The sequence below is a fragment of the Caenorhabditis remanei genome, chromosome IV (assembly GCF_010183535.1).
Source record: "Caenorhabditis remanei strain PX506 chromosome IV, whole genome shotgun sequence".
NCBI classification, from domain to species: Eukaryota; Metazoa; Nematoda; class Chromadorea; order Rhabditida; family Rhabditidae; genus Caenorhabditis; species Caenorhabditis remanei.
In genome coordinates, this window is record NC_071331.1 from 16,198,628 (window position 1) to 16,222,780 (window position 24,153).

Below are 24,153 nucleotides of genomic sequence, written 5' to 3' on the forward strand. Positions count from 1 at the left end.
GGAAATGAGTAAATATCATTTCATACTCCCACTTTAGTTTTCTTAAACGTCCAAAATTTTACAGTAACTTGCTTGAATTAAAAACATATTTCATTTAAAACAAGATATCAGATTTCCAAGTTTCCCTAATCTTGTTTCATTCTATTTTCATCTTTTTGACTAATAATGAACTCACAGAAAACGTACTCAGAAATTCAAATGAGCAAAAAAAGTTGGCCGCTTTGTTCGGAACAAATATAACAAATCAGTTCCTGGTGACGATGGTTTTTGAGAGATTTATTCATTTAAGTGACTAATACGTGTATTTCAGAACTTTGAGGAGAATCTGAAATCGAAATAGTTTGATTGATATGAATCTGTGTTCATTGATCCTATGAGAACACTCAATGAACTTCCTTTTGTCATTTCTATCCACCATCGTTTTCTTGTTTTTAGTTCTTTTGATCCTTTCCATTCGAGTCAATTCAGCTCAAATTCCACGTCATCAGGTGCTGATCTACTCCTCTTTCTGCCCCTCCAGAGACTATTTCATTGACATTTGCCAGCTCATCTTCTTGAATGATTCTTCTGACCGCCCACCCTCAATGCAACCCGAGATGGGCGGCCCACTTCATAAAAGTTTTTGAAGAAGACTTTCCACGTCTACTTTTTCGTTTCGAGTTACCCCCGCTACCACCATCACCACGTCACCTCTTGAACTCGGTTGGATGTTGACTCCGCCCACTTTTCATCTCTTCGTTCGCAGTTACTTTCTGATTTGCCTCCCTCTCATTTTCAGTTTCTCCTCTTCTTTTTCTTCTTCTTTCCAATTAATTTTCGCTATTCTTTTAGGTAAAATGTCGACTCGGTGGTTTGTGTTTATTGCCCTGTTGGCAGTTCTTCTCAGTTCACACACTTCTGAGGCAATGTAAGTACGGTAGAAGGAAATGAGAAGGAAATTGGGTGAAAGAGTTCAAGTGTTCTGATATAAAGGGATTGTAGGCGTTGGATGACATCTTCTTCTCTATTCTCAGTCCAATTGTTTCTAGTGTATTCTTATTGTTGATGAGAAGATTAAGGATGAGTCTAGACGTTTAATAACTTATTTTTTCCGGTTTCTTTCATAAAGGGAAGAATGAGGTCATGAATGTTTTGGTACCTCGATTCTTTGTCATCTGTTTTTTTCCATTTTGGGACCAACTGACGAGATGAAAATGCCCTTTTTCTTTTTTGTGACTTTTAAAACTCGTTGACTTTCATATGCTGAGGTTTGAACATGTAACGGAAGCAGTGCTCCAATGCTTCTTTTTTATTCTTTGACACCACTCAAATGCCTTTTTGGAAGGGGTTTTCCCCTTGAAAGCTTTCGTCTTGAGTCATGTTCATAAAAGACCAAAAACTGGAACATTTTATTGTTCCAGTTTGAAAACATAGAACACGAAACTAGTTACTAATTCATCGGAAACTCATCCAGTTTTCGAATTCTTAATGCAAAAAATCTTGATAATATAAAAGTTTCATTAATTTCCAGGCCACGCCCAGGACCAATGTCTCTGAGCAACACTCGCAACTGTTTCTTCTCTCCAATGGGGTGCGTCTTCGTTCCGAAGATGTCACGCATTCGGAAGCTCTCTGCTGACTTTCGCAATGAAATCCCGCCGCCCGACTACATTTGATCTACTGTTGCTTCACCGTGCTCCACGAACTTCGCCACGTTTCTTGTCGATTGGAGTGTTCCCTGTTCTCGTAACTCATTCATAGTCTCGTTTTCTTTCTTGATCTCTTTCTTTTTAAAGGCATGAATCTACCGTGTTATTGAAATTGCAAAATAGAAAATCACAGATCACAGATGAGAGAGAAAGCAATCACATAATGCACATAGAAATAAAGTACGCGTTGAGAATATAAAATAACAAGATAAAATTACGAAAAGGGTGCATCAATTGAAACGGAAAGGACAATTCGAAGACGTTCTATTTCATATCTTTCTACGAACGTTATAATTCATCCTTGACGTCGTTATAGTCCTCGTCTTCTCCATCTTCTTCATCTTCAATTTCTGGCTTTTGTTGCTCCGCTTTCAATGCTGAAATAAGGGAAAATAACAAATAGTGTGGCAATAAAATTTTTATTTTGAGCAGATTTTTAACAATAAACCGAAAAGAGATCCCATTAAAAACGATCAGTATTATAGCCCTAGAAACCGTTTTGCTTCATCAGGAATTGTATCAGGATTAACATATAGATCGACTAAAATTAAAGCAACAATTGCTATTCCCGTTAAAACATAAAGAACTAGTGATCCATGCCAAACGACGAACGTAATGATGATGATGAGAGATGAGAAGGCGATCATTTTGAGTTGTTGGTCGATTGGCATAAAGGGACGATCGGGAGATGCTGAACGGGAGACAAGTGAAAATGAGCGGAATTGGGATGAAGAGACATGCACAACACCAGGTTAATAGGTAAAGAAAGAGTAAATACGGAGTGGGAGAAGTTATGCATTTTTAGTAGGTCTAGATTTTTGTTGAAGAAATGCAAAAAGAATGGCGTGTTTTGGATTACTCAAGACCTCACAAGAAATGCATGTTAGCACCCATTCAAGAATCACGTTCCAAAAAATGTTTGCGGTCTTGGAACTGGGGAAAGATATGGAGGATGAGTGTTCTCCAAGAAAGAAACTAAAGGGGAGATCACTTAACTAAAAAAAATCTTGTTAGAATAAAAAATATATATACAGTAGCCTTCTTTTTTCTATTTTTAATTTCAAATTCAATAATTTTCAAAGCAATTCTTACCTTCAACATCGAATTGACAGTTGTAATCATCATCTTTCTTGTATCCCTCTTTACAATCACAACGATAAGATCCGACAGTGTTAACACAAACTTCGTGATCTTTTGTACATGCTGACTCGTTTTCACACTCATTGACGTCTACAAACTTTTCTTATTTTGAAATTAATGATGCGTTTTTGGTCACCTGTGCAACCTTCTCCTTCTGTCATTACCCATCCGTGTCTACACTTTGAGCAACCTTTTGGGCTCTCGGATGAACAGATTCCCAGACATCCTTCGTGGCATTCTGAAAGTGTTTTCACGGTTATATTATCTCATAACTTCTGGTAAATACTCACTTTTGCACGTAACGCTCTGTTCTGTTCTCGACTCTTCGAAGTATTCGTTGTCACAATGTCTGCACAGATTTCCCGTATAACCAGCTTCGCACTTGCACTTTCCGCTGCCTTCCCGACTTCCGTCTCCCTGAAATCACGTAAATTTCTATGTAGGAATTAGAAAAACATTATTTTTAAAACTGCGAACTACAACGAGTGATAGTAATACTTGGTGTATTTTCCAAGTTTCCAATTACTGATAGCTAGTAAGTTCAGAGAGATTAAAAATTAATAGAACACTTACGTGGCAAGATCCTTTTCCAAAACAGGCATCTGCTCCATCACTCAATCCTGGACATTTTTCGCAATTCTTTCCAAAGTGACCATGTGGACAACATACTGAAAACAATAAATTGATGAAATGAAATTCAGAATGTCGAATACTAACATTTCAATTCATCAACACACAACCAAATGGACATATTATTATGTTGTTGGTTATAGTAGAATTCTTCGATTGTTTCTTCATGTCGCTCGAGCTGTGTGGCACACTGAAAATCAATTTTTGTAATTTTGAAAGTGGAAAATAATGGGAACCGCTTACCTTGAACTCCAATTCACTAATTCCAGTAAATTTATCGATATTAGGAAGTGAAGACTTCTTGCAAACGCCTTCTAGAACTTCAATTAATCTCGTTTCGCTGAAATTCGAGTTTTTACGATACAAACATCTCAGGCAACTCGATGTTAGTCTAATTAGACAACCGAAGTCTAATTAGACAAAATAGCAATCTAAATACAATCTAGTTAGATTAGCTCGTTTTGAAAGTCTAATTAGACAGTTTTTAAGTCTAAATAGACAGTTTTAAAGTCTAATTAGACAGGCAAGTCTATTTAGATTGCATGTCAGTTGGATTAGACAAAATTGTAGTCTAATTAGACAAAATGCTAGTCTAATTAGACTGTGGGTCAATCTAATTGGGTCGCGTTAGTCTCTAAATTTACTTGAATTAGATTAATATCGAGTTGCCTGAGATGCGTGAAATGGAGTTTTATTTTTACCTTGTTTTGTACTTTCCAAGGTTTTTCTCCTCCCAGGCAGTGTCTCCGCCGGCAAAATGATGTCGAGCAGTTTTCTTGAGTCCCTGAAATACTATAATTTCGTGTTAATCTGATACTTAGGTTAAAATAAAAGACTTACCTCATCAAATGTGCTCACTAAAAAGTTACACGTCCTGCATTTTTCATTTTTTATGGCGATTTCTTTCTGTGATGCTATGGCAATCGATACTGCGACAAGGAACAATATTCGGCTCATTTTCACCCTGAAAAACCGGGAAAAGTCAACGAAAAAGTGAGGAAATTAATGACAAACCGTTATATTAGAGAAGTACACGCAGTGTAAAAGCGCGGCCGAATGCACTGCAGAGTGTATACGTTGGTTAGTTTCTCGGCCATTGATGAGAGGAAAAAGAGAGAAAGAGAAAAGAAATACGAACAAATATTGGCTTTAGACGGGATTACTTTCTAACGACGGCAGTGAATTATTTGATTGATGAAAAGAATCGAGTAATGGTGCAAACATTTGAATATTTTATCCAAAAAAAGAATTTAAAAAAATTAATTTTTTGAAATGTTGTTGTAAAACGACATTCATATTTTTAGATTTTTCATTAATTTTCACTGTTAGTTTTTAATTCGAGTCTTGACTGGTGAAAAATATGAATTAAGAAGGTTGTTGCGCCTTTCAAATTAGTAATATTACTGTAACCACCTCTTCTTTGATATCCGAATCAGACTCAATTGGAAACGTAAAACGTTCATGATTGTAAGTTATAAAACTGCGTAAAGTTTATGAATCGAGCAGAATGTTTGAAAATAGTTCAGAATCAGAGCAGTTTCTTGGTGTATGAAAGAACTGAATCATCGATAACGGGGTCTTATTTTCCAACATAAAATACCAAAATTTTTCTTATTGATTCCAGAAAAATCCAAATTCAGTCATGAATGTTTGACCAGCAATTTATTATTTTTCACGAACCGAAAAACGTGGGTTTCGAACGATCGAGCGTGATCAAACAAGATCCAAATATGGTACGTGTATTTGATTCGAAGTATGACTATACTGCCTTGAATCTAATATCCATAATAATGAATCCAACAAAAAAACGGACAGAAATGCAAATGAATTCACTTGAGTATTTAATAATGTTGGGTTTACTGATTGTGAGACCATTCTATTTTTTTTTTCGAGCTTTTTAGATATTTTATGATTCCATTCTGCCATTGGCATTTCATCAAACGATATTGAACATGGTTTATCGTGAATTGGAAGCCCTGTTATTCTTGACATTTCGCACGATTCGATGGGCGGCCCCCGATGAGTGAAGGAAGATGATTCGATTTCGCGAGAAAGAGCATTAAATAGAAAGAGAGGTTGAAGAGAGTCCTGGAGGACAAATACCGATCTGTAGGCGATGTTTGAAAACAAAGATGAGCCGACACAAAACAATGAAAAAGGGAAACCCGAATTGGCGGGAGAAGGCAATGTCTTTTCAACTCTTAGTTCGTGTCAAAAAGCAACCGTTCTTCTTCATTCCGCTTGACCACCCTTTTCATTGACTTTTCACACTGTATACCTAGTGTTGATTTGCAGAAAAAAAGGCATGCGACTGAAAAAAGTGTTTGTTGCCAAAAGCGGAGAGAGCTCCTTCAGCTTTTGGCTTCTCCTCCTCTCGGCGGCTTCTCCACTCTCAATATTTTTGCTTGCACTGAATGTCCATCTACTATTTGCTCTTCTCTTTTTGTGAATCGGCCGGACGACTGTCCTTCGGCTCTTGATCTAGCCTTTGTTCCAGCGCCCTTTGCACCTTTTCCTCCCATTTCTCAAGAGCTAACAGGCAGACGGCCGTATCATTTTTGGAATGACACCCACTCGTCTAGTCTTCGTTTTCTTCGTTTTCTTCGTTTTCTTATTTTTGTTTTCTTGTTGATCAGAGGTTGAAACATATTCCCAAGTACTTCAGCCTATTCTTATTTCTCCGAACCATTCCGTTATGAGATGAGAACAAAAATGAAATACTGTAGTTTTTGTGTTTTCGAATAACTTACAAACTGCACCTGAACAGGTTACTGTAGTTCAACCAAAAAGTCAACTAGAAAATTTCCATTGGATTGAATGTTCAAAATATTCAAACAAAGTAGTATTAAAGATTTTCGATTAGTCAAAATACACCAAATAAAATCTTGAAAGCTGTTTTAAATCTCGGGAAAAAAACTTTTGAAACTTGGAAAAAAAGTTCCAGAACATTTCAAGTGTAAAACTGACTCTTTTCAAACTCATAGGTTAATGAGAACTAACTTTTTTAGAGTTAAAGCTTTTTTTTTGAAACTGTGCATAAGCCATCGTAAAATAGGAATGTTCTAGAAAAAGTGTTATCAATACATGTATTTACAAACAACCACGTTCAGACACTTCCCCGTGTAAAAATTTTCGGAAATGAACTACAATTCATTTTCACAGTTTCATGGTTTATGAAGCCGCCTTTTGCAGTTGAAAACGCCCAACTTTGAGAGTGTGTCATAGTAAAACTAACGGTCCCACAAAATAACTTTTCATGGATCGAACAGACCAAAAATAGAACTCCATTTTTGTAGTTGACAACTTTTTTGTACGGACACTCCCTGGCAAGTTACATAACGACAAAGTAATTTCTCCCTCAAATCGACCCATTTCAGTGCAAAATAGAGTAATTTTTGAGCTGTCCTCTTAAATGACCATAACTCTCTTGAGAGTGTCCGTACAAAAACGTTGTCAACTACGAAAATGGAGTTCTACTTTTGATCTGTACGATCCATTAAAAATCTACTTTGTGGGAAAATCAGTATTACCATGACAAACTCTCAAAGTTGAACCTTTACAACTGAAAAAACCAAAACTTAATATACTTTTGAGCAGTACTGTATCTCCCCAATCATCTTTTTGGTTACGATTTAATTCAAAGAACTCTATCTTGTTGAATTCTTCAAGTTTTCCATGTCTAGATGCCAACATCCCTTCCAAAACTTCATGTTTTCCTTGTGCCACGTCATCTTTCCACTTGAAACCCAGTTCCGTTCTCTTCTTTTCTCTTGTTGTTCCTGATAATTGTCCAGTTCAAAATATCAAAAATCCGCGCTCATTGAAGTGGGCGCCACAAAAAAAAAGATGGTCAAAGAAAGTAGAAAAACATGAGAGATCTAGAGAAATTATGGCGGTTCCATGTGTATACTGCACGGGTCGACCTGATGTGTGTGTCATCAGCATGTGGCGCCTTTTCTGAAGAGCATCGGGGCATGGCATCAGAGAGAGTATGTGAGAAGAAGAGATTCAGAGAATGACAAGATTCCGGACGGAAGAGTCCAACCGGACGAGCGGCATGCCGGACGAGCAAAAAAAAAGAGAAGAGAGCATCCGTTTGTGAACGGTGCTCCGCCCTTCAACAAGGTCTTACTGAACCATAATCTGAACTTTCTTTCTATTCTCTTCCTCTATTTTCCCATTTCTCAAATAATCATTCTGCACAATTGCAGGCAGAATTCATACGGCACTCGGGTACACATTTTCTCTCAATTCCAAAATGAGGTTACTGTATTCTTTTCTTTTATTCTTTGCTTGTTTTGTGAGTGCACTTTCAGTTGGTGTACTTCCAATTCCAAATGAACATGCAACTAATATCAAGGCAAAGTTTGATGGTATGGTCTATCCAATGACTGTCTATGAATTTATGCATTTTTACAGATTATGCTGAACATTATCTTTTGCCAGAAGATTTTCATAATGCAGAAACTGCTCCAGTCAAGAAACCAACAGATGCTGAAATTGAATCAATGCAGAACTCACTTCTTTTCGAAGGAGATATTATGGGAGTTCCTGAAATTGAAAAGTCTGATATTCTGAAGAGACTTCGAGATGATCCACTTATTGACGACGATGAGATTTTCAGAAAACCTGTGAGTCTTTTCTTTTGAATTATTGAGTTTAAGAAAGACATATTGCAGTTCCACAGTGCTCTCAACTTGGTAACCTACCCAGATAAATTATGGCCAGAAGGACAAGTTCCATACATGTTGGAAGAAGGAATGACTAACGAGTAAGACAATTTGCTCGGGTTTTTCTGAATTTAAATTTTGAGTAGTTCAGTCAGAGAACGGCAATTGCTCAAGCGTTTGATGAATACAAAACCAAGACTTGTGTCCGATTTGTTCCAAAAACTGACGATGATTTTGATTATATCTATGTAAAGAGAAACGTGGCATTCGGATGTTCCTCGTATGTTGGCAGAGCTGGTGGAAATCAAACTGTATCGTTGGAAGTTGATAAGTGCTTCTCAAAGGTTTGCTGTTTTTTGTAGAAATTGCATACTTTTCTCAACAAAAATTATGTGATTTTCAGGGAATCATTGCTCATGAACTGATGCATGCTCTCGGATTCTTCCATGAACATTCGCGAACCGATCGAGACGATTTTGTAGATATCAATGAGGATAATATTCGACCTGGAATGATGCGTAACTTTGAGAAATATCCACGAAAAATCATTGATTCACTCGGAATGCCGTATGACTATGAATCTGTTATGCATTATCACAAGTTAGCATTCTCTCGAAATGGAAAACCAACAATTGTTCCGAAAGATAATGAAGCAGATGTTGGACAAAGATATAAACTTTCGGAAATGGACTCAAAAAAAGTAAATAAATTATATCAATGTGGAGAGTATTCGAAGACATCTTCAACAACTACAACTACAACTACAACTGCAACTTCCACAACTACAACTACCGAAGAGCCAACAACAACAACAAAAGAAGTTGAGGAGAATTCAAAGAATAAGAAGACGTCAAGTACCACAACAACTACTAAGAAACCAACTACTACACCTTCCACAACTAAAACCACCACAACTCCAAAACCAGTTGAAAGATCTAGAAATAAGAGTAAGTTGAATTAAGTTTCCTACTGTTTGAAAACTGAAATTTTTTCAGAATGCGAAGATCTGAATGCTCATTGTGGAATGTGGGAACAACTAGGTCACTGCCAACATTCTGTCAAATATATGGCCCATTACTGTAGAAAAGCTTGTGGTCTTTGTGAGGTTGAAGTGACAACAACTACCACGACAACAGCAAAACCACTTCCACGTGGCAAAGAAAAAGAGAATAAATCATCGACGTCTTCATCTGCCACGTCATCAACTCCACGTACCACTGTAACAACTACAACACAACCGAAAGAAAAATGCGAAGATAAGAATTTGTTCTGCAGTTACTGGGCAAAGATTGGAGAATGTAACAGTGAGAGCAAGTTTATGAAGATCTTCTGTAAAGCATCATGTGGTAAATGTTGATAACTTACAATCAATTTCCTTTCACTTATTTCTATTTCAATCAAGTATTCCGGGTTTTTTCGTCCGTCTTTCTGAACCATCCTCCCATCCGGTTCTTCCCTTTTTTTTTCCCCTTTTTCTTCTCAAATGTCTTTCATTTTAATTGTAACGACCATGTCGTAGTTCACCATAAAATAATAATGTATCCTATTTCATTGTTGTTTCATATAAATTATTGATAATACAATATTAACACAAGAAAGAAAGAAAGAATGAGGAGGAGAGAAAATGAAAGAAATATGAAAAAATACTCGTTTCAGAATAGACCGAGAACTGTGTCATTGGCAAGACCCATATCATATAATTGTTTTAATTTAGCTAGTTGAGCATGTTCATCGAATGTTTCGAAGACGGATGGAGCTGAGAATACGATTCCTGGAAATATTTATAGTTTTAAAAGTTCACAATTGAATTCAATTTTGTTCAGAATAGATCTGTCTTTCTTAATTTTCATTTTGCCTTAAAACGTTGAAATAATCATACCAATTGTCCCTCCAACTGTTGCTCCAAAAAAGCCATACAACAGAAACCGATCGACAACACTTGCAATGAATTTCCAATCATCTCGAAACTGAAAATATTCATTTTCAACATCTTTCCTCTCTGTTCTCCTCTACGTCCCTCATCTCTCCGTACCTGTTTTGTAATCTCTTCATCTCTGCGATTCTCTGTTATAAATTCTATTGCATCAATTGCTCGTTGAGCTTCTGGTGACAACTCATCATCCAACTCATCACTTTGAATTCTCACTTTTCGGCAACTATCTCTACAATTCATGCTTTGAAATTATGTTTTTTCACTTCAATACAAGCCTTACGGATTATGTGTATGCCTGCATAATGGATGATGCTCTCCAGATCTCATCGGATTCTCTTCAACACTTGGTCCAGTTTCAAGAAGTTTCCGATGACTTTTCTGGATAACATTCTTTCGATGAGGTCTCTGCATACACATCAGAAGAGGTAACCACTGAAAATAGAGAAGATTTTTAAACAAGAATGATTATATTGAGAACTTACATCTAGAAACACTTTCCGGACCCATGGAGGCAATCTATGAGTGATTGGACTTCGGAAATAGATATTACAAATAATAGTTGTCACCATGATAGTTATGATATTCAATACAAAAGTGAGTAGGAGGTACTTGGCAACCAGTGGAATTGAAGAAGATGTTGGAGGTAGAATTTTAGAAACCAGGAGTAAAAACACAACAATTGAGAGTAATACATTCATCGTCAATCCCATTTTCTCTCCGGAAGCAGTTGGAAGATAGAATACAGTGACGTTGAGAAATGCCATCAATACAGTTGGAAGAATGAGGACAACTGTGTAGAAAAGAGTTTTCCGTCGAATTCGGATTTGGAATTCGATGCGACTTCTATCAGATGTTAATACAGCAGGTCCATCCATCATATCCCATATTGAACTTGTTGAATATTCAGAGAAATCAACTCGATCCGCTGTTAGAAAATCCAGTTTTATTTCATCTCGGTTGTACTGAAATTCATTTTTTCAAAAAAAAAAAATAAATAACGAAAAAGTAACCCACCGTCCAACTTCCAAATGTCAAACTGCACAATTGATCATCAAATGGGAAGAATTCGACATCAATAATACAACTGCTCTTGTAAATTGCCGGTGGAACCCATAAAACTGTTCCAGTACTGAGAATGAGTACATTACACATGAATGACACTTCGTAGTTTCCATCAGCACTGAAATTGCAATTATATTATACCAATTTCAATGCAAAATGTATTTTTACTTATTGAATAGAACTATATCTGGCAGCCAAACTTTCTCTGGAGCCACTCGAATCTGAGTAATGTTTGCATAATCTCGTGGATCCCATTTCAATTGAAAATCGTCCCATTTCATAGTCAGCCAGACATTTGTATGCATCACTTGCTCTTTTTCATCGACGTTGATCAGAAGAACAAGTTGCATTCCGATTTTGACGATCATTGGAAGTTCGGATCGATTTCGAACTGGTTGAACAAGAGAGTTGTAGCCACGAAATAAGTCAACCATCAGACGATCTTCTGCATCGATATCTTCTCCAATGATTTTGGTTGGAAGGCATACTGTAATAATTTCTTTCAATTTATGAATCTGATGGAGCTTCCGAAATACAGTTTCCCCTACACGGTTAAAGAAGACTGAATTATAAAAACTATTTCTTTCATCAGAAAGTCGCTTCCGGAATTTCAAAACATCTCTCTTCTCCTTTCTCTTCTTCCAATGAATTGTCTTTAAACATGTTCTTTCCTTCTTTTTTCTCTTTTCTGACATACTACTTTTTGTGGCCCATCATCCATCGTTTCGTCCACTCTCGACTACCTAATCCTTGCCAAAGGCATCAAAATAAATCCGCGTTGGTGCAATTCGAACTCTCTACTCGCCTACTCTTCTCTCTTTTTCTTTGGACCCGCTCGTTAACTTTTTGTGTAGTTTGTCATTTCTATTTTCATTTCAGGTTACACATTTTTTCATATTTCCGTATTTGGTTTTATTGGCTTTCGCCTGAAAAAAAGCAAAAAAGTCAGTGTTCTTGTCACAAATTGTCATACGAACTGCCGTCCGTTGGCTCATGGGAATTGGTGTCGAAAGGGATGAAATGAGGGTTTTTGGAAAGAGAAACAGAAGTGAAAGTTCGAGAGCATTTGCATGATGAACTTTTATGACGTGGAAACAATGAAATAAAAGAAAAGAAGAGGGACCAAGTGGAGTGGAAACGTACATGACCATTATGAAGAAAAAAGAAAAAGACGTTAGAGTAGCCTCACCTCATCAATTTAGGAAGGGAAAGTCTGTGACTAATTGAATGAGAAGTTTGTGTGAGTGGTTGCTCTGAGAGTGAATATGTGCCACCCACGAAGACAAAAATCCATTTTTACGATGGAATAGATTAGTTTCGAAAGATCCGAAATTCAATTATTGGCATTTTTTCTTCTGATCAATAGCTTTTCGAATCTTAGTAAATTTAATCTGTTGGGACTCTCAGAACGGATGTATTTTGATTTATGTCGTAATTTAAATGGTGATGTCAACTCAAAGTTTGCAGAATGTTTTTTTCCTGTGAAGTGGCGAGAGAACAACCAAAATTACGATCGTTGCCTTTTCATGATATTTTTCTAAACTTAAAAATCAGAAAAAGAAATTATGTGTTTCCTATACAGAGCTCTGTTAGCCCCACACCTAATACTCTCATTTCGAACCTGGCGATTCAGTGATTTTGGAATTTATTTCAAGACAGTTCCAACTTTTTTCTTTGAAATAATATTTGCAAATTCTGTGATTCCTTTACTCTCTTTCTCTCTCATTTCGAACACTTCCCAAATTCCTATTTTTCATAAAAACTAACCTGTCAAGAACACTACAAAAATGAGCGTTTTCCATCTTCCTCCACCTCCTCCTGACGGCATTCTCTCGTTCCAAAAAACGAGAGATTCAGCTCATTAGAAGTGCGAAGAAAGCAATAATAATAATAGAATGAGAATGTCTCTTCCCAAAAACTCCTCTCGACCCAATTTTCGAGTGGTTCTGAGATGAGAGCTTCTTCTTTTTCTTATTATTGTTTCTTATTTGACGACGTCTTAGAATACTAAAATCAGTGCGACGAAAAGATTGTTCGCAAAGAAATGATATAGACTCGACAAAAAGAAGAAAGGGGACTGCAGAGCACAAGAAACAGAAGAAGCAGGAGAGATGGAATGGACGGCAGTGTGTAAAAGAATTGAGGGACCCGCCTCTGAGCGAAGCTAGCGACTCGATGGTGTCGCACCAACTGTTCTGGCCATCTGATCTGTCGGATGGAAGCATGAACGAAAATCAGTTAAAAAAGATACACCATGTTTTCTTTTATTTCTACCAAAAACACCTACAGGGTGTTGAAATCTAAAAGCAAATATAATATATACGAATAATAACAAGCTATATAAATCTCAACATATAAAACTATTTAGGTGTGGAAATGGTTCGAAGAAAACGGGGAATAAATGTACAAGAGGATCATGATAAAGGGAGAAAATGAAGGAAAGCTCGTTGAGGATTGGAAAGACTATTGGAAATTGAAGATCGTAGCTGACCAGGTTTCAGGATCACGGCAATGAGAAAGAGAAATTGAACTAGAGGAAGTGTAATACCTACGATTTATACATAAATGACCGGAGAGTCCGAACTTTAAAAGACCGGGCGTTCCGGCACAAGTGGGGAAAGGGAATTCTTCCGTTAATTTGTATTAGATTTTTTGAGAAAAAAATGGGTTAAAATTAATCGAAATCTATTCCCGGCAAACTAGACTATGATACGGTAGGTGAGGAGATGGGTGAAAGTCTACAAATCTAGAAAAATAGAAAGATACACAAAAAAAAATCACAAAACTACTTATCATGCGAGGAGTTATTATAATTATTATGCACTTTGCATATTTCTACTCTGGAAAAAATAGTAACGGGTATAAGAAAAACTGGGGAAATGGGGAAATTGGAAGCAAAACATGATATATGAAGTGAAATGAGTATAGGAGAACAGTATGCACATAGTGTTAAACTGAAAAGAGTGATATATGCTCAACAATCAGCTCATTAACAGATAATATTTTGAAAATGAAACGTAGAAGCATCAGACTGCAGAACTCCGATTTCGGTCTTCTGGCCAAAAGTAGAACTTCTTGAGAAGGCGGGATGTTAACTGAAATTAAGGTACTCATTATTACCGTGTGAATACGACAATTCAACCTCTGGCATTTGTTTCAATATGTTTGCTCCTTGTGACGTCTGGAAACCACAGGCAACCTTTTTGTTGACCTCTGTGAGGAGCTCAACAACATCCATATCTTTTGCATGGAGAGAAAAAACTTCGCAGACAGCCTGAATGAACCATGAACCACGTGCACTATTTCTCCACGATACGTATTGGGCTGTTGTGGCGTACGCAATCAGTATATCTGCTTGACTTGGTTTCTTCCTCCATACTTGCTGAAAGAATAACACGTTTTGTACGAATCTAATAGAAGGAAGAGTCGAAAATAAAATTATCTACTAGGCAGAAAGACCGAAACAGATGTAATTGAACGTTATTCAATTGGTAGTTTTGTTAAAATTGCACTCTTTGTTTCAAAATGTTTAGTTTGCCATCATACCAACCTGAGCTTGCGGCCTTACACATCCAAGAAAATTGAAAAGTGGTCCATCTCCCTTGTCCCATCCCCGTGGGCGTATTAGAGCGGGTACACCATCAACAGAGTCCAAGACTGGAAAGCCATTATCACGGCGCTCTGTAAAACAACTAACAGATGAGTTCATGCATTCAGAACTTACCGCCTCGACAAGCTTGCACGAAAACCAATTTTGGTTTATTGGCTAAACGAGGAGCGTTTGCGGCGTTCAGAAGGTCATATATCTCGTGAACATTGACAGAAACGTCGTCAACGCCTATAATTACATTTTCTTCTCCATGCGATAGTATAACCAGAATTGCAGAATCTCCATGTGTTTCATTTTTCGCAAAGTCTCGAATAGTCAACATCATTGCCTGGAAATACACATTCAACTCTAATATTCTTTTTTCTATTTTTCACCCTTCCAGTTAAATTGTCTTTGCAATGAACGATATAACCCATACATCTGAATAGATTTGAAATGTTGTCCTTGTCCGCCTTCGTACCATTTCGTGTTGGCATCTGCTCGAAGTGTTCGTTATTAATAATAAGGCACAACCCACGAGGAGTCGAGAAATTGCGATACATCGTTTTTTCATCAAAGACACGATGTATGGTGGGTGCATCGACGTAATTCATATCTTCTTCGTGAAAAATATATTGCGAATGCGCTGATGCTTTACTATAAGAGCGTGTCCGACTTGAACTGTATCCAAGCGACGAGCATCCAGTGAAAGACGAGTTGGCAGAAGCTGAGAAAGATATATTATTTACATGAGACTTTCAAAAAATATTAGTAATTATTTGAACTACAATAAACCATACTTGTCAAATGACGGGCCGACCCGCCGGCCCGTTTTCATAGAATAATGTATGTGTTTCCGTGAGCTCATTTTTATACCGAAAGAATTATTAGATTTGGTCTACACCTCGCTGAGAACGAGCGGTGAAACAGTTTGGGCATTTCTGTGACCGTGGAAGGAAACAAAACAAGAGAAAAAGTAGCCATAAAATTTGAAAAAATTCTTACGATATGAAAAAAAAACTCATATTATTCTATGTGAAAAATCATAGTTCATCTTAGTACACTTTTAATCAAATTTGAAAAAAAATCCCTCCAAAAAGACGGGCCTGACGGGTCGGGCCGGAAGTTTTGAAAAAAAAACCCCGGCCTGAGTATGCAATAAACGCATTACTTACAAGGCTGGCTTTGAAACGAATTGCTCGGAGATACATAATTTTGACGATCAGATGTATGAAGAGGTCGAGACGATCGTGAAGTTGATCGTGCTCGAGTGTAGACATCCTGATATGTAGATGTGAATGATGATACAGAAGAGACACTATCGCGATGAACACGAGTGGGTGATGAAAACGTTGATGGACTTAATGCTCGACTTCTGCGATGGCTTGCTGGAGACATCGGGCATTCCAAGTCCCTAGGAGTGATGAAGTCAATTCTAAAAATTGTAACAACTAAATATAATTTTTTTATTCAAGCGACGTACGTTCTGGCAAGTGGTTCGAGAACAGCAGCAAGTTCATGGTGCCCTGTATCGCGTAGAGCGTCATAAAATGCGTCGAACGCAACATCTCCGCGTCTTTGAACCGCTTTGACAATCTCTTTCCGCTTGTCACGCTCCGTTCGGCAAGACTGAATTTTTAATTTTGTAAAATTTTAAGAATGAAAACTCACATTTATCACATCGCCGTTATCAGCGTTGAGAATTTGCTTGGCAATAAGTACTTCAAGGATTTGTTCGGATTGAAGTTTATTGGAAAACACGAGTATATTCCTTTCCAACAAATTCCTTCTATCCTGACGCATCATCCTCGAAGGTGGTTGATCTTCACCGGCTCGCTAATTGAGTTCGATATTCGAGGTTTGTCTGAGGTAAAGAATACTACGTTAGTATACTTTTCCGAGAGAAAACAAAGAAAAGAAGATAAATCGTAAGAATTGCAAAAATATACATATGGATACTATTTATATTACGTAACAAATTGAAGAAAGTTTGAATGTTTATAACCGGCTGGTGGATTGAAAAACTTTACGATGGCTCTCGGTTACACTCTTTCTTTCGGAAATAAAACGTCGTGATGAATGAAAACCGAGTGAGTCACACATCTGACAGACAGTTCAAATTACTAGGAAGATAATTGGGGCGGAGCAGGTGGCGGGGGTACATGGGACGTACCGAAAAACAAACCGAACAAGTTGAGAACTCAAGGTCATTATGACAAAATGCGAGGAGGATGACATGAATCTAACCGGTCTTTAATGGCAACTGATTGAAAGAAAGCGTTCGAAAGCAAGACAATGAACATTGTGAAACAGGGTTCAAATTTGGAAAAACGTAATTTAGATTGCAAATGGACTCAATTTAAACTCCCATTTACCTCACAGAATATATATATATATATATATATATAGCACTAAAAGGGTAACAATGAGTAGTCAGTTAGAACGTAGAATATTTTATGAGAGAGATTGATGCAGCGAGAAAGTATTAAGTACTTCTAACTGAGAGACACCGACAAAGAGAATGCATTGGCTCGAGTGGGCTAGACCTTGTAGTAAAGGTCAAGCAAACCATATTTTTGCTTTACCACACGGTCGTACACGGGCAATTAGCGAATGAATGTGAACGTTTATTACCAAACACAACGAGAAAATAGTGTAGATCGCAGAATTTTTTTGATCTGGCCGATTTTTCTTGGTTTCATGAAATACATTATCCATTAAAGAAAATTGGCAGGTTCAAAAAGATTCGGCGTTATTGGTGTTAGTATGTTGGAAACCCGTTTTTTTCACGCATTTATTCTCCTCGGATAGAAAAAACCCTTCTATGTTATTATTGCGCACGTTTACAAATTTTAACTGTAATCTTGTCAATGAGCTTTATCGAGCAGCCTTAGGTATGTAGATCGCAGTTATATTATTTTGGTTACTTGCTTGTCAAAGTTCACACGAAACAAAGAAATATACCACAAAGGTTGAGATGACAGCAAGGAGGCGTGCACTCACATTATTCGAACACTATTGTTTGGCGGTTTAGTGTAGATTGTCAAAGGAGCGCATTTGTACGCGCAGCATTTAAACTAAATCCGGCCGTTTCGAAGAAAGAGATGGTTAGAAATCCCTTATAGTTTATGAATATGAGATCACAAGAAAATTCTAAAAGATATACACTCTCATTGAAGAGATCAAGTAAGACACACAACGAAAAAACATCGGTTCTTAGGCACAAGAAGGTTTATTATATCTCGGAATTAATATGGGACTGAAAGTGATAAGTTCAGTTCGGGGTTGTGATGTATTGCCCATTTTGAGGAAGGAAGTAGAGATTATCCCAAGCGCCTTTTCCGCCAAATTCAGTAATGAAGTATCCATGGCCAGAAATAAGCGATTTGGCACGGTTTTCACGACAATTGATTCCAGTAAATCTGATAAACTTATGAATAAGATGTTGTATATTGTCTATAACTAACCTCAATGTCTCTGCCGAAGTCGTATAACTAGCGTTTGCGATGTAGAGGAAGTTATTGAGATTATGGATGTCTGCGGTTGGCAGTTTTTTTGGATCCGGAATCTTTAAAACGGATCATTCATCAAAGATATATAGAGCAAACGCATACCTTGCTCAATTGGAATAATTCATCGAAATACTGGTAATGAATGTTTTGATCCTCGAATGAACTCTTGTTTAGAGTTACGGCGACAACGAGATACCTTCTAGCTGCATTTTTGGGTGACTGTAATATAATAATTTCTTCAGAAAACATCGAATCTTCTGTTAAAAAAGATATGCTTACAGGATTCAAAGCGACACATTTCTTTGATCCAGGAACATTGCAGGCAGTAGATCCAATGACCTTTCCATTGCTATTCGTCCAATATATGTAAGCTTCCACAATTCGATACTTTTTATTTCCGATCGTTTGGCGTCCATTAATTTTTAAGTTCTGATCTGTTTTCTCCCCAGCATCACATTCTTCTTTTGCTTCGACTTTGAGCTCGAACTCTTCCTTGAAATACCAGTTTCCTAATAATACTAAATGTGTTCACTTACGCCTGAAGCTCCGTCAATAAAAGCAATCAAAACGACTGCAACGAGAAGAAGAATAAGTCTCATCGAGTATCTCGTCTGGAGTAGGATTCAGAAGTTGTATGAGGAGGGCAATGACAAAACTTTGTCAATCTGATACTGACGGTCCATAAAAACCGCGCATTACTCCAAGTTTTTACACGTTTCAGGTTTCTATAATGTCACGTATTTTCAAAATCATTATATTTATTAAGTGAAGGTTCGATTAAAATTTAATTTCTCCCGTTATTTTCTTCCTTCTACTTTTTTTTCAATCTTCGAATCGGTAATATTCATCTGAAAATATTAACGTCTGAATCTCATTTTCCATCATTCTGAATAAATTCCAACCTCGAAAGTTTTGATCTTCTCGATTCCCTTCACTGACATAATTGGAAACTGCATGATCTAGTTCTTCCACCTACAAATAAAGATATCAATGAACTTGCTTACCAAGTTGTGAACTCACCGCTTTTTTCCTTTTAAATTCTAGGTACGTCCTTGCCAGTCGTGGATTTCTCTTCAGTTTATAAAGAATTTCAAATCTGTCTGGATATCCTTCGCCTGATTCATCATCACTGTCATTTTTATTTGTTTTATTGTCTTGTTTAACCATGATTTTCATTTTTTCCATTTTCTTCCGATGAATTTTTATCCTGAATTTCTCTCCATTTGTTTTCAGTGAACTTCGTAATTTCAACCAAATAAAAACAAGAATAGTTGTGAAAACAAAAAGAGTTATTGTCAGATAAATAATATCTCTCCATCCAGTGTCATCATGATTTTTCATCCTGAAGAATTAAGATGAAATAAGGAATATGATAACTAAACGAACTCTTCATATCTCTTCGCATAATTGTTCAGTCTCTGACACCATTCAGAACATACAACTTTTGTTGGAGATTTCTGAAATTCTGTTTTTTTCAAGTTCATGAGCAGACTGTACTTCGCAATTAACCCATTCGTCCTCAACATCTCCAGTTACGATTATAGAGAAACAAGCACTTAATAAAAATATAGTATAATCTGAAAAAGAAGGTTACATTCTCACTATCAGTATTGCGATTTTGAAATCTCAACTCACCTTGCATTATTTTGAAAAATACGCCACGAATATTCAAATAATATTTGAAACTGGAAAGGAATAATGGTCACGTTTCATTAGAGTTCTCGAGAAAAATAGCAAAATGTTGACAGAAAAAGGGAAAATAACTATTTTGTACACCGGATGGGTCTAGTAAGGAGATCTGGAAAAGAAAGAGAGAAAAAAGATAAATGCTATAGATTTTTGAAATTAGTGAAATCTGAAACACGTCAAACAAATTGGTCAGTTTAATTACTAGAGGTTGAATAATAATGTTGGTCTGAGTAAGGATGTAATAACGTGTTCTCATCAGACGGCTGTAGGTTCGGGTGTGGAGGCGGAGCCGGTGTTCCGTTTGGTGTCTGAAAATAGATCATAATAAAATATTGTTCAGGTAGAATGAGCACTCTCTAACACGAAAAAGAATAGCTATAATGAAAATCAGTCGCATTCCTCACACTCTACCTTTATATTCAAGGCTTCACTACTAACGGCAAACGAGACATCTGAAGGGAGGGGCACATGATCTATCGGAATATTAACTACACAACCCATTACGTCCCACTCCGGGGACAAACGTCCTGATTTGAACAACTTCTCCGATTGAACTGATACCTGGGAGAAAGAAGTTAGACTGAAATCTAGAGTAGATAACTTACGAAATAAATAGTTGCCATAGACGAAAGCATTGCTGTTGTTCTAAATGGAAAGTATTGAACTCCATCTGTATACATTGGATAGTGGAAGAATGCTGGCAATGAAACGAGTGGTTCTCCTCCAATTAAACGAAGAACTAATCCAACTAAATATCCAGCCAATGATCCGTATGTATTGCTTCTCGGCATGTAGACAACGCAAAGAAGTTGAGGAAAAAGGATAACGTAGACCAAATCAGCACAGAGATACCATAGTCCATAGATTGATTGAATTGTTAGAGCCATTATAGTTGCCATTATTCCGACACAAATGATGGCTATTCTCATTACAATAATCACTTCTTTTTCAGATGCATGGGGACGAATTGTCAGTTTCCAAATATTGTGAGCAAACATGGATGCAGCAGACAAAACGGAGGAGTCAGCAGATGACATTACAGCAGCTGAAACTGCTCCGAGACCTGAATTCAGAATAATTCAATTCAATTCAAATTAATTTATCTTTTCTCAATTACCAATAAAAGCGACCCATCTAGGTGTGAGATATTGAAAGACGAGGGGGACCACCATGTTTCTTTTGTCCGGAGGAATCGATTCAACTTTAGTTCCATTATTCCATGGGGAGTAATCAGTCATTCTCCAGTCAGTGTTCCTTGCAATTGCACCAATCAATGCTGGTGGAATTGCCATGAGAATGCATCCGACACCAGCGACAAACGAAAGAGTTTGAGCACCGGAAGCTGTCTTTGAAGAGAGAACTCTTTGAAAGTACACTTGCCATGGGATACCACCGAACACAAGAAGAAGCATACAATCAATCCAAAGAGACGTTTCTTTGAATCCTGAGATATTTTATAATTCAAGATTCTACGAAAAGAGACACTCACCTCCAATCTCTCCAATCCAATCTCCAGCATTTCTCGATATATCCTTTGCACCATCATGAACCATTGCAGCTGGCACGCAAACCCACTGAAAGTACACCCTATGTCGCCTTTTGACGTCATCAAAAATAAACTGACCAATCCGACGAAAATGCAAAAGAGTTGGACAACGTCAGTGTATGCAACTGCATAGTATCCACCAGTAAATGTGTAGAATACTGCGATGCAAGCAGAGAGAGTTACTGATGCATTCATATCAATTCCGAGAATTACAGACAAGGTTGCACCTGAAAACTCGGATAACACATTTTATAAAGAATCAAACAAACCAAGAGCCGAAAGAATAGCTGCTGTCCAAAATGTTTCTCCAAGGAGAGCTGGCAAATACATCAATCCACCAATCCGTTGACCATACTTGTGCTATAAAATGGATATTTTAATTGTTAATTCTGATATCGGAACTCACTTGGAATGGATCCAACATTGTGATATATCCCTCTTCTCTCATTTTCTTTGCAAACAATAATCCTCCCATTACCAATGAGATTGCGTATCCAACTGGTGCCTGACATCCAAGTAGACCTACAAAATGTATTCTATCTGAAACCATATGAATCCTCTAACTATACCTCCATTATAAAGTGCTTCAGCAGTTCCATTGATATATGCACCACCAACCCACGTGGCTGTCATTGTGAATATTCCAACAAGAGTTCCAATGTTTCTCCCCGCTAACATCACTTCTTCCGTCTGTGCACCTACTTCTGACTCCAATTCTTTCGTGCTCTTTGATTTTCTACCCGCCCAAATACCGACGACTAGAATGAGCACATAGAAGAAAACAATGGCTACGATACCCAAGAAGTCGGCCATGATTGTCCTGAAAAATTCATAAAAAGTTAAGAAGAAATCACTTGTGATGACGAAATAAAAAGGAAATCGGTGGGGAGGTTTAAGAAGAAAAGTGAATGAGTAAAAGCTGAGAAATAATTAATTATTTATCCAGATATTGCCATCAATATTTCCTTCACTTCTCTCCTTTTTCCATTTTCTCGTAATACTTATTGAATTCGTGGGAAGAAATAAGAAAAAAAGAGTAGGCGTCATGAGATTGTTGTCGGTTTCTTTTTTCAATTGCTCCTCACATCAGAATGAAAAGAAAATTATAGGAATCAGTTGGAATTTGAATAAATTGTTACGTTCAGAAATAGAAAAGTTTGTGTTTGAAATTTCTAAAGTGAACTTTTCTATTTGATATTTACTGAATTGAGGAAGAAAAATTGAAGAAATTGAAGATTCTATCAGCATCTACTTCTGAAGCTGTACTGAAATAGTCTCTAAAATCTAATTTTGAAGTTCAACATTTTAATATTTTGTGATGAACTCTCAATTTGATTACCTAGAGAAGAAGCATTCCGATGACGTGATCAATTCTCTAATCTCTGTGGAAAATGCCAAGAATTCAATTACAATTAATGACTCGAAGAGCCGAACAAATTGAAAAACGAAGAAGTGAATAAACGGAGACAGATCTTGACATCGAATGCCTATTCGAATTCAAAGAAAAAAAGAGTTGAAGCGGTTGAAAAGAAGTGGGCGGAATGCTAAGAGACCGGTGGAAGAAGTGGAGACCTTCACCCCCATCATTCTTGATGCACATGATTTAAAAAGAAAAGGGAAGAACTGCTTTTGTAAAAAAGGAAACACTGAATATTTGCTCGTCACAATGTATAGAAAGGCGTGAAATCGGAGTTGGAAGAAGACGCTGAGAAGATCTTTTTTAGCCTCATCGGAGTATCTGATTACAAGAAAAAAGAAAAAATGATTTCATTTTTGAAACCATAGAAGTGATGGTTGAAGATGAAGGAATATGGGGAAAATGGATAAGAAGGTCTTGTTTTGAAAGAAAAGAAAAATGAGAAGAAGAGAAAGAAGAAGGGAAACTAATTGGATGTGCAGATTCATATTTCGATGTGTGAAAGAGTAAAAAGGGATTGAGCCAATCAAAAGAAGTTTGAGGATTTGCAACTTCAGGAAATGTTTTTGGAAAAGATTTGTGTGGGTTTTGGGGAAAAATGCCTTCTTTCAAACAACAACAACATTTCGAGGAATTGATTATTCAAGTTATTCACTGAAGAGAATTTAAGTATTTGGTTTTAGAGTAGTGGTGTAGCAAACGCTTCACTTACCTACTGTATTATTACTATCATTCCAGAAAATTTCAGCTTTGACTTCCAGTCAACATACTGATTCAAATGATCCTATCGAAATACCAAAAAAACAGTTTTACTCTGAATCAAAATCAAATTTTGAATCATGTGAATTTGATGTGGGAGAGGAGAAGAAAAACGAGGAAGAATTTCAAAGAAGCAACATGTCATGCTTCTTCTTTTTCTGTTTAGTCTTCTGTCTTTTCCTGTCGAACACTTCGAGCCAGTTCTCAATTGAATTTGCAATGATTTTGGTGCGACGCGACGAAAAAAACCGACAGAAGGAAAACAGAAGAAGCAAGAAAAAGAAGACGTCACTGGAAAGAATCAGGGGAAAGAAAGTTCAAGTTTCCGTAACCAATTCGGGGAGAAGAGAAATCGTTTTTTTCGTTTGCGAAGCGGAAAGCTAAGAGAGTGAAGCCGACGGAAATGTCGAGATAATCGTCAATCAAGGCGAGAAGAAGAAGAAGAAGAAGAATGGAGCCCCCCGTGATGAAGGGTCTAATTTCAGAAAAAGAAGAGAGTGAAAAATAAATTGAAGAGT

At 37.1% G+C, this 24,153-nt stretch overlaps 8 protein-coding genes across 8 annotated transcripts; 2 read left to right on the forward strand and 6 right to left on the reverse strand.

The window, feature by feature from the left end:
• Positions 1 to 836: 836 nt before the first annotated feature.
• GCK72_014507 (uncharacterized protein) lies at positions 837 to 1,655 on the forward strand (the record flags this gene model as incomplete). Its single annotated transcript, XM_003108085.2, has 2 exons — positions 837 to 907; positions 1,511 to 1,655. 2 exons carry the CDS (start codon positions 837 to 839, stop codon positions 1,653 to 1,655), a joined length of 216 nt encoding a protein of 71 aa, XP_003108133.2.
• Positions 1,656 to 1,976: 321 nt separating this feature from the next.
• On the reverse strand, positions 1,977 to 4,415 carry GCK72_014508 (uncharacterized protein; the record flags this gene model as incomplete). The annotated part of the gene is made up of 9 exons (XM_053730320.1): positions 1,977 to 2,065; positions 2,781 to 2,918; positions 2,965 to 3,066; positions 3,119 to 3,245; positions 3,402 to 3,496; positions 3,546 to 3,648; positions 3,702 to 3,798; positions 4,160 to 4,242; positions 4,299 to 4,415. 9 exons carry the CDS (start codon positions 4,413 to 4,415, stop codon positions 1,977 to 1,979), a joined length of 951 nt encoding a protein of 316 aa, XP_053585092.1.
• Positions 4,416 to 7,716: 3,301 nt separating this feature from the next.
• Positions 7,717 to 9,485, forward strand: GCK72_014509 (uncharacterized protein; the record flags this gene model as incomplete). The annotated part of the gene is made up of 6 exons (XM_053730321.1): positions 7,717 to 7,831; positions 7,878 to 8,089; positions 8,138 to 8,229; positions 8,280 to 8,472; positions 8,532 to 9,075; positions 9,124 to 9,485. The coding sequence occupies 6 exons, from the start codon at positions 7,717 to 7,719 to the stop codon at positions 9,483 to 9,485; spliced, it is 1,518 nt and encodes a 505-aa protein (XP_053585093.1).
• Positions 9,486 to 9,780: 295 nt separating this feature from the next.
• Positions 9,781 to 11,557, reverse strand: GCK72_014510 (uncharacterized protein; the record flags this gene model as incomplete). The annotated part of the gene is made up of 7 exons (XM_003108244.2): positions 9,781 to 9,899; positions 10,008 to 10,095; positions 10,161 to 10,290; positions 10,342 to 10,493; positions 10,544 to 11,023; positions 11,076 to 11,241; positions 11,292 to 11,557. 7 exons carry the CDS (start codon positions 11,555 to 11,557, stop codon positions 9,781 to 9,783), a joined length of 1,401 nt encoding a protein of 466 aa, XP_003108292.2.
• Positions 11,558 to 14,149: 2,592 nt separating this feature from the next.
• On the reverse strand, positions 14,150 to 16,518 carry GCK72_014511 (uncharacterized protein; the record flags this gene model as incomplete). Its single annotated transcript, XM_003108237.2, has 8 exons — positions 14,150 to 14,218; positions 14,266 to 14,505; positions 14,674 to 14,804; positions 14,848 to 15,061; positions 15,108 to 15,439; positions 15,888 to 16,147; positions 16,196 to 16,341; positions 16,384 to 16,518. 8 exons carry the CDS (start codon positions 16,516 to 16,518, stop codon positions 14,150 to 14,152), a joined length of 1,527 nt encoding a protein of 508 aa, XP_003108285.2.
• A 1,468-nt stretch (positions 16,519 to 17,986) lies between these two features.
• GCK72_014512 (uncharacterized protein) lies at positions 17,987 to 18,823 on the reverse strand (the record flags this gene model as incomplete). The annotated part of the gene is made up of 5 exons (XM_003108058.2): positions 17,987 to 18,134; positions 18,180 to 18,280; positions 18,327 to 18,443; positions 18,504 to 18,716; positions 18,761 to 18,823. The coding sequence occupies 5 exons, from the start codon at positions 18,821 to 18,823 to the stop codon at positions 17,987 to 17,989; spliced, it is 642 nt and encodes a 213-aa protein (XP_003108106.2).
• Positions 18,824 to 19,046: 223 nt separating this feature from the next.
• On the reverse strand, positions 19,047 to 19,866 carry GCK72_014513 (uncharacterized protein; the record flags this gene model as incomplete). Its single annotated transcript, XM_003108018.2, has 6 exons — positions 19,047 to 19,072; positions 19,127 to 19,196; positions 19,245 to 19,566; positions 19,611 to 19,681; positions 19,734 to 19,801; positions 19,860 to 19,866. The coding sequence occupies 6 exons, from the start codon at positions 19,864 to 19,866 to the stop codon at positions 19,047 to 19,049; spliced, it is 564 nt and encodes a 187-aa protein (XP_003108066.2).
• A 241-nt stretch (positions 19,867 to 20,107) lies between these two features.
• GCK72_014514 (uncharacterized protein) lies at positions 20,108 to 22,272 on the reverse strand (the record flags this gene model as incomplete). Its single annotated transcript, XM_003108318.2, has 9 exons — positions 20,108 to 20,221; positions 20,325 to 20,474; positions 20,519 to 20,976; positions 21,031 to 21,357; positions 21,403 to 21,487; positions 21,538 to 21,686; positions 21,729 to 21,819; positions 21,866 to 21,981; positions 22,029 to 22,272. 9 exons carry the CDS (start codon positions 22,270 to 22,272, stop codon positions 20,108 to 20,110), a joined length of 1,734 nt encoding a protein of 577 aa, XP_003108366.1.
• Positions 22,273 to 24,153: the final 1,881 nt, after the last annotated feature.